The sequence below is a fragment of the Myotis davidii genome, unplaced genomic scaffold, assembly GCF_000327345.1.
Source record: "Myotis davidii unplaced genomic scaffold, ASM32734v1 scaffold979, whole genome shotgun sequence".
Classification (NCBI taxonomy): domain Eukaryota; kingdom Metazoa; phylum Chordata; class Mammalia; order Chiroptera; family Vespertilionidae; genus Myotis; species Myotis davidii.
Window position 1 is genome coordinate 113,088 of NW_006290769.1, and position 10,173 is coordinate 123,260.

Genomic DNA, 10,173 nt, shown 5'->3' on the forward strand with positions numbered 1-10,173 from the left:
ATTCTTTAAGAGGAGGAGGAAGAAGAAAAAGGTAAAGATACAAATTATGAACAACAAATGCACATCTATTAACAAGTGAATCTAAAAATCAAGTGAATAAAAAATCTGATGTACAGAGTAAACTGTGACTATAATAGAATCAGGGGCATAGAAATGGAGTGGACTGACAATTCTTGGGAGGATAGGGGTGTGGGGGGTGCGGGAAGAGACACAAATTGTACACCTATGGATAAGGACAGTGTGCGGGGGGAGGGTAATGGCAGAGGGTGGGGTCGGAACCAGGTGGAGGGGAGCTATGGGGTGAAAAAAGAGGAACAACTATAATAATCTGAACAATAAAGATTTATTAAAATTAAGAAGAAGAAAAAGAGTGAACTTACAGCCACCTCATTTTGGCTCAGTGGTTGAGTTTCAACCCAAGAACCAGGTGGTCACAGTTCGATTCTTGGTCAGTGCACATGCCCAAGTTGGGATCTCGAACCCCAGCAGGAGGCAGGCCATCAATGATTCTCTCTTATTATTTATATTTCTACCCCCATCCTCCCTCTCTGAAATAAACAAACAAACAAACAAAAAGAGTGAACTATAAACCTGAGCCTTGGCTCAATGAATAGAGTGTTGGCCCACGAACTGAAAGGTCCTGGTTTCGATTCTGGTCAAGGGCACGTACTTCAGTTGCATGCCCTGTTGAAGCATGTAAAGAAGGCAACCAACCAATGTATCTCTCTCACATTAATGTTTTTGTCTCTCCCCCTCCTTTTCACTCTCTCAAAAAAAAAAAATCAATGAAAAAAATATCCTCAGGTGAGGATTAACAACAAAAAATGAACTATTGAACATAGAAAACAAGACGGAGGAAGGATCAGTGATATCAAAGATAGGAATCTAGAAATGACAGAGGGAATAAGAGAGATATCTGAGCTTAAAGAAAAATGAAAGACCTCTAGAGAACTATGTGACTCCATCAGAAAAAGCAATATTAGAATTATGTGGGGATGAGAAATAAAAGGCAGTTGAATAGGCAGACCTGCCTTGTACCTCGTCCCAGAACTAAATTGGAGAACATTCACCTGGTATTACCAGCTGAGAAAGTGACATTTCAAGGAAGGAGAGAAAACACCTGGAGACTGGTAGAAATGGCGAGGTCATGAGAAGAGCGGATCCAGCTCCCAGAGGCAGCAGGCTGGCAGGCCAAGAGAGGAGGGAGCACTGGGCTGCGGGAGGGTCTGTTCCCTCAGAAGATAAAAGTCCGGAGCACCAGAGGCGAGACCTGCAGCACACGTAACATCCAGCCAGCTGCGAAAGGTGGCAGGGCTGCTGGCTGTAGTGGAGTCTGGAGCTGGCAGACCAGAACCAGTGGGAGAGAAAGCCACGGTTTTGTGGGGTTTGGGGGTTTTGTTTTGTTTGTTTTCTTCTCTAAACCCAGAGCACAGTTTTCATTTGCAACTGCTCACCCAAGTACTTACTGGAGGCTTTGGTGCAGGGAAGGAGCCGTGGGCTTGAAGTGCTTGAGGAGAGGATGATATAGGAAACAAGGCAGAGAGACACAGAAAAGCAATAGCCAGGAGTCCAGCATTTGGTCATTCATATGCATCCAAACCAAAATGGCCATTTTCCCTGAGATGAGCCCGTGGTGCCTACTAGCACCAGGGCAGGTGATACAGCCTGGCTCAACTTCAGGAGCCCTGCATGCCACACCTTGCATTTTGAGCTTCTTAGAGGATACAAAGGCAGAGGCCAAGCTTATGGGTCTGAAGAGTCTCAAGGGGTCCTTAGTAGCTGGATTGGAGGAGGGACCATCTGTCCCAATATTCTGAGCACCAGATTAATGAAAACTCCAGGTTCCCAGCCGACCCCATTGGTCTCCATACAAGGATCTTTGTCCAGCCAAGAGCAGAGTGATATTTTGGGACATAAGGTCACAACACTATGAGTAAGATCACAAAAAACTTACAACATAAACACGGATAATTTGTGACAACAAAAACTTATAAGGGGAGGGGGAAAGTTTTGAACTGACAAAGAAGGATGAAGATCAAATGCACTCAAAAGAACAAAAACTATGGTATATACTAGTATGTAAGCTTATTTTTTATAAACCTACTGGTAACCACACACAAAAATCTCCAAACTGGGACACATAACTTTTAAAAAAAGGAAGCAGAGGAAAGTATGGAATTCCACCAAACAAAAACAACAGACAGAAACACAAAGAAAAAGAATCAATGGAGGTACAGAGCTACCAGAGGGGGAATAAAAGATAAAATAGCAACAGGAAATCCTCATACTTCAAGTAATTACCCTAAATGTAAGTGTGGCCTGAACTCACTAGTAAATAGGCACAGAGTAATACAGTGGATCAAAAACAAAACTCAAAAATGCTGCGGACAAGAGACATATCTAAACTGAAAAGGCAAAGGTAGATTCAAAGTAAAAGGGTAGGAAATGATTCTCCATGCAAATAACATCCACAGAAAAGCTGGTGTTGCCATACTTATATCTGACAAAGTAGATTTCAAGATAATAAGAGATAAAGATGACACTTTATAATGATAAAGGGGACATTATATTAAGAAAATGTAACATTTCTTAATATATATCCACCCAACCAAAGACTACTGAAATATATAAAACAATTACAGCACTAAAGGGAGAAAAAGATCAAAACACAATCATAGTTGGGGACCTTAATACTCCATTGACAGCTCTAGACAGATCAACCAAAGAGAAAATCAATAAAGGAATATTGGCCTTAAATGAAGCACTAGAGACCAATGGACATAACTGACATTTACAGAACCTTTCATCCCACAACCTCAGATTATACTTCTTCTCCAGTGCACATGGAACATTGTCAAGGACAGACCATATGTTGAGTCACAAAACTAGCATCAACAAATTCAAGAAGACTAAAATTATACTAAGCATATTCTCCAACCATAATGCCTTGAAATTAGAAATCAACTGAGAAAAGGAAGTAAAGAAATATGATTTCACTCATATGTGGAATATAAAACTAAAACTCGTGAACACAAACAGCACTGTGGTGGTTGCCAGAGGGAAGGGGTGGGAGGAAAAGAGGGTCCTAATATATGGTGACAGGAGATTTGACTTTGAGTGGTGGGGGCATGGTGCAATATACTGATCTTATAACATAAAAACAAACACATGAAATCTATATGTCCATGTTGACCAATGCCACCCCAATAAAATAAAAATAAAAATAGGAGATATGAACATCTTAGGCAGTGGTTCTCAACCTTCCTAATGCTGCAACCCTTTAATACAGTTCCTCATGTTGTGGTGACCCCTAATTTCATCGTTACAAATTGAACATAATTAAAGCATAGTAATTAATAACAAAAACAATATGTAATTATATATATGTTTTCCAATGGTCTTAGGCAACCCCTGTGAAAGGGAAAGGAATTTAGAAGAAACTTTTTAGATAAGGATGAAAACTAAAAGTAATTTTCCAATATGAAACCCTGGCCTGTATATGATAATCATGGAATTTTTTCTGAAAATGTTAAACCAAATAACTTTAGATGTAAACGCTTCAAAATCTTAATGTATTTCTTGTGGAATATAACTGTCAATCCCTAATGACCATTTATGCCAACTAGAAATCATGAGTACCAATATCCAAATTAATGTCTATAATTTAACAAAACAGTCATCTCTCTTTACTGGTGAGAAGACCCCTGAAAATAGACCTTTCATCCCTTTATAACAAAAGGCAAAATAAAAGTTATTTTAGTGGGAATGAATCCTAAAATGGTATGTATCACAAACTGTTCACATCACTGATCATTTGCCTAGCTCTAATACACAATTATTTTTTCATTTTGAAGGTAGGTTTTTAATTTCTGGTCTCTATTTTTTTTAAATTCCTATCATGTTACAAAATATATAAATATGAATTAATTATAATTAAGTATGAAATGAATCTTTTTAGAGTCATATATTTCAAAATAAAAAAGCAAACCTTTATACACTTCTCCTGAATATCATTTCTCTGAGAAGCAAATTTAAATAGCAGCTTTTCACCATCCATCCCAGATTCTTCACTTTTCAATTTGCTAAGGTGATAATCCGAAATCCAATCCATGAAGACAGTTAAAAGTTCATAAACTTGTGCATTAAGTGGTACCTGTATGTAAAAAATTTAATGAAAATTTCAGTCCACAACTTCATAAAACTTCAAAGGCAAGCTTTAAATTTGGTTAAGTGATTATAGAATAATTTACCTAAGTCACTTCACTAAAATATGTATTCAAAAAGCTCCCAATGAAAAAAATTCCAAATCAAGTATCTCCAATTAATATTAGAAATATACTATATGCTGGCTGAGGAAAGAGGAAAACTCATCATAATAAGGAAACTGAAAGTACTACAGCTCATTACCAAAACAGAGAAGTTTCATAAAAATTCTTTACCCAAGATTGATAACACAGAAAAGTAAAATTGGTCTTAACTCGAAAGTATGAACTACCATAACTAAAAGACTTTAACAAACAAAAGGTTTCAAAAGTTAAATAATTTCTACCATGAAAATGTATCTTTTCTTCTTCTCCAAAACGTTTCATGTTTATATTATAGTATTTTATAAACACAATAAGAATTTTTTTTCTTGGAAATCCTATTCTCTGATAGTCTACCAAAATAGAAGAAAAAAATAAATAAAAGCAAAATGTCACCAAAAAATTTATAAATTCAATTGGGCTAATTTTAGTATTAAAATTATTTTTAGTCAATTTAATTCCATATTTCTCACACATCTACTTAAAGCAGGAAACTATGTATACTTCATTTAAATTTTTAAAAATCCAAAAAGAGAGAAATATAAAAGCAAATTAAATTTTAAAATTAATATAAAGGTAGCATTAAGCAGATAGCAATTCATAAAGTGAATCAGATGATTGAAAACAAAAAGCTACATTATTCTGTATAAAAAAACTTTTAACCTTCTCAATTTTCTTCAAATAAAATCTATAAATGAAAATTTCAATCATCTTGAGTACCTGATATGAAATCTCCACTTTTTCCAATTCTTTTTTAAATTAAAAATGTGTTCCATTGCCAGCATACATGGAAAGTTGAATGCCAGGAAAAGGGGGGAGGGGCATGGGAATCATGAAATAGGATCATGTAGAACTACAAAAAAACTTTGTACTTATCTGGTGCCTGGCAAAGGGGAGGGCCACCAGAGCAGTGGCTGCCAAATGGGGCCAATCCTATGTACATAGCACATCACAGGCTCCAGTCAATAGAATAGGCAGACCTTGGGCTTGGAGCACTCAGGAAATATGTGCTGATATGTGTTCCCACCCTCACTGAGTCCCTGAGGGCCTGGGTCAACATGATGATATGGCTGTGGTTACTCCATTTGTACACGGCCTCCACTTCCTGAAGACAGAACTCCTTGACAGACCGCCCAAGCCCCTATGAAGTGCTTAACGAACTGCTCTCACAATGTAAGTAGCCTGAGGTGAGCGGTTGCAGGTAGACCACAAGGTAGTTCAAGGTTCTCTGATCATTAAAGGAGGCCGACAGGTGAACTACTGAAATCTGCTACTCAACCTGCTTGACCAAGTTTATGAAAGTGTTGTGGAAATCCTCAAGTGTGAACTCATGAAGCCCTGGGACACCAGGTTCTCTTTGCTCTTCGCAGACACAGCCTTAAACCATGGTAATTCTTTGCATCTACAAGTGGAAAAGTCCAAAAGCTCAATAGAAGCAATTCCAATCAGGCCTAGTCTTGTAGTGGTTGAGTGTCAACCTACGAACCACATATTTTGTGTGGAGGTCTTTGATCTTCTGTTGACTGGTGTCATTCTCCACAAACTCCTTGTTGAAGGACTGAAAGCTCCATCAGCTCTGAGACCAGAGAGCTCTACACAGCAATCTTTTGCTGAATTTTGTTCTGTGGAGCCATGATGGCTTCATCATAGGCCAATTAACACCTTTAGCCCAACAGTAGTTCTGCTTCCCTTGCTGAGGTACCTCTGCCACCATTTTTTTTTTTTTTTTTTTCCACCATTATTAAACTCCCAATTTACTTCAGAAAAGAACTAGGGAATTCATCAAAATTATAAAAGCCCACAATGAGATATCACTACCCACATACTGGAAAGGTCAAAATGAAAAAGACTTAAAATACCAAATGTTGACAAGGTTGTGGAGCAACCAGAACAATCATTTAGCTAGCAGAAGAACAAAATGATACAACCACTGTGAAAAACTGTTTGACAGTTTCATTAAAATTAAATATACATCTGCTTTATGTCCCAGAAATTCCAGTCTTGGTAACATTTTCAAGAGGAATTAAAACACATGTCTACAAAGAGCCTTGCACACAAATATTGCTAGCATCATTATCCTATATAATAAAGAGCTAATATGCTAATTAGACCAAACAGCAGACCATCTAGACAACCTTCTGGACAAAGATGGGGCTACCAGGGCCGAAGCAGCCGGGGCTGTGAGGGCTGAGCCCCTTGCACAAATTTCATGCATCGGGCCTCTAGTCTTATATAATAAAAACGTAGTATGCAAATTGTCCCCTCGACCGGGAGTTCAACCAGAGGGCGTGGCCAGCCAGGGGAAGGAAGGGAATACCTGCCCAGCCGCCACCAGCCGCTAGGAACCCTAACAGTGCTTGGCCGAATTTCGTGCACCGGGCCTCTAGTTTATAATAAACAAAAACTAGAAACAGCTCAAGTGTCTATCAACAAAAGAGATAGACAATCAAGATGGCGGCATAAGGTATATACCTGAGGAGGTGCGGTGGAGCCAAGAGCAGAGGTACGGAGGCGCGCAAACCGGGCTGCACCTGGGGGCGCGGTTTTTATCAATCGGGAGATACAAGCTCCCGACTGCACTGAACTCATTTCTGGCGATATTCTAGGGTCCCAGACTCCTACGGGGAGAAACTGGACTGTTAGGCATAGGGTCGGAAAGCAAGGGTGGCTTTCTTACAGAACTGCTCGCAGGGATCATTGTTACTGTGAGGGCGCAGGACTCAGGGACGCAGGGACGTGGAGACCTGGAGACCTGGAAACGGCTGACAGCCATTACTGTTTGCTCTACCCTGGTGAGTCTCTGAGAGCCCACCCCACCCAATTTACAACCCCACCCAAGCTGTGCACAGCAGCGCAAATGAATCGCCTGTCCTTTTGCAGCCTAACCTAACAAACTGCAGCTGGGTCAGAGAACTCCAAAATTTCCAAACCCCAAACAAAGAGGAGAAAACTGCAGATCCCGCGGTAGCTCCTGCTGGGTGGACTCAAACAGTGGTTGAATTTGCACCTCCTTGGAGATCCAGAAGCCAGTATACCCAGTGGTCAGATACCAGATTTGAACTCTTCACATCCATAAGTGACACACTCAAGAGGCAGACTCAGTAAATACCAAAGCCCCACTGAAGCAAGTAGAACTTCTCACATCCATAAGTGACACACTCAAGAGGCAGACTCAGTGAGCACCAAAGCCCCACTGATGCAAGTCCTGACCCATAAGGGTGTCCCCAGCGCAGTAGTACTTCCACTATAGACACAGCGGGTCCTTGCATCAATAGGCCTGGAGATCATTTCCTCCCAGGGATACCAACAGCAATCAAGGCTTAACTACAACAAGACTGTGCACACAGCCGACAAAGGGGTGCACCAAGAGTGTCCACCTCAGGTGATTGGGGAGGCTGAGCCACTGTGCCCAATTGGACACCTACCACACAAAGCCACTCTATCAACACAGGGAAGGAGCCAAAATGCAGAGGCAAAGAAAATGTCACAAATAAAAGAAATGGAAGAAAGCAAATTACTGGATTTAGAGTTCAAAAACCACAGTTATAAAGTTACTCAAGAATCTTCTACAAACCTCCAAGGAACTTAGTGAGAACTTGAAGGATCTTAATGAGAATACCAAAAAAAAATGGAAAAGGACCAGGCAGAAATTAAGCATACACTGACTGAAATAAAGAATAATATACAGAGATCCAACAGCAGATTGGAGGATCCCAAGAATCAAGTCAAAGATTTGAAATACGAGGGGAAAAAAAAGACCCATCTGGAAAAGCAAAAAGAAAAAAGAATCCAAAAATATGAAGATAGTGTAAGGAGCCTCTGGGACAACTTCAAGTGTACCAACATCCGAATTATGGGGGTGCCAGAAGAATAGAGAGAGCAAGATATTGAAAGCCTATTAGAAGAAATAATGACAGAAAATCTCCCCTACCTGATGAAAGAAATAGACTAAGTCGAGGAAGCGAAGAGAAGCCCAAATAAGAGGAATCTAAAGAGGACCACACCAAGACACATCATAATTAAAATGCCAAGAGCAAAAGACAAAGAGAGAATCTTAAAAGCAGCAAGAGAAAGAACCTCAGTTACCTACAAGGCAGTACCCATACGACTGTCAGCTGATTTCTCAACAGAAACAATGCAGGCCAGAAGAGAGTGGCAAGAAATACTCAAAGTGATGAATAGCAAGAACCTACAACCAAGATTACTTTACCCAGCAAAGCTATTCAGAATTGAAGGTCAGATAAAGAGCTTCACAGACAAGAAAAAGCTAGAGTTCATCACCTCCAAACCAGGATTATATGAAATGCTGAAAGGTATTCTTTAAGAAGAGGAAGAAGAAAAAGGTAAAGATAAAAATTATGAACAACAAAGGGACAAAAAATACATATCTATCAACAACTGAATCTAAAAATTAAGTCAATAAAAAAATCTGATGAACAGAATAAACTGGTGAATATAACAGAAGCAGGGGTATAGAAAGGGAGTAGACTGACAATTCTCAGGGGGATGGGGGTGTGAAGGGTGCAGGAAGAGATTGGACAAAAATCTTACACCTATGGATGAGGACAGTGGCGGGGGGTAAGGGCATGGGGTGGGGTGGGAACCAGGTGGAGGGGAGCTATGGAGGGGGGGGGAAGAGGAACATTTGTAATAATCTGAACAATAAAGATTTATTTTTAAAAAAGGGATAAACAAACTGATATATGCATACAATAGGAAATTACTGAACAATACAGAGGAACTACTGATACACTCAACTATGATGAACATAATTAGCCTTACACAAATGAGTAAATACTACCTAATTCCATTGACTGAAGTTCTAAAATAGGAAAAATTAATTTATGATAATAGAAATCAGATCAACAACTATTTCTTGCAAGGAATAACTGAAAAGGGACATGAGAGAACTTTCTAGAGTGATGGAAATGTTCTATATCTAGTTGTAGGTTACATGAGTGTAGGCACTTGTCAAAACTGTCAAACTGTACACTTAAGAATCTGTGTATTATGTTACTACTGGTACATGTAATTTATACCCCAAAATAAATAAATAAAATTCTTAGGAAAAAAAATAATAAATGGAACCCAACGAAGGGATGGATTGCAGTTTTGATAGAAAAGTAACAATGAAGGCTTATGGAATCTCAAAACACAATGAATAATAAAGCTATTACTAAGCTTAAATTCCTGTGGTCTATCAGTGTTACTGTGCCATAAACACTGCTGAAACATTGTTTTCCTTTCACAAATAAAAGAATATTTGAGCATAGCTGGCGTGGCTTAGTGGTTCAGTGTGAACATATGAACCAGGATGTCACGGTTTGATTATAGGTCAGGGCACAAGCCTGCGTTGTAAGCTTGATCCTCAATGTGGAGCATGCAAGAGGCAGTTGAGCAATGATTCTCTCTCTTTTTTTTTAAATATGTTTTATTGATTTTTTACAGAGAGGAAGAGAGAGGGATAGAGAGTTAGAAACATTGGTGAAAGAGAAACATCAATCAGCTGCCTCCTGCATACTCCCTACTGGGTATGTGCCCGCAACCAAGGTACATGCCCTTGATCGGAATCGAACCTGGGACCCTTCAGTCCGCAGGCTGACGCTCTTATCCACTGAGCCAAACCAGTTAGGGCCAATGATTCTCTCTTATCATCTATGTTTCTATCTCTCTCTCCCTCTTCCTTCCCCTTTGAAATCAATAAATATATATTCTTTTTAAAAGGCATACTTGGAATATTATAAAAATACTAGAGGCCTAGTACACAAAAATTTGTGCACTCGGGGTGAGGGGGGGGGAGGGGGGAGGATTCCCTCAGCCCTGCCTATGCCCTCTCACAGTCTCGGACACCTTGGGGGATGTCCACCAG

At 39.6% G+C, this 10,173-nt stretch overlaps 1 protein-coding gene and 1 pseudogene across 1 annotated transcript in view; both read right to left on the minus strand.

Annotated features, from left to right (window-relative positions):
- CCDC138 (coiled-coil domain containing 138) overlaps positions 1-10,173 on the minus strand; it is a gene marked incomplete at its 3' end in the record, with an annotated part of 183,736 nt that overhangs the window by 111,596 nt on the left and 61,967 nt on the right. The window contains exon 11 of the mRNA XM_015564007.1: positions 3,989-4,153. Coding sequence (XP_015419493.1) covers positions 3,989-4,153 — 165 coding nt within the window. The remainder of the gene's footprint in view (positions 1-3,988; positions 4,154-10,173) is intronic.
- On the minus strand, positions 5,254-6,018 carry LOC102752270 (annotated as a pseudogene).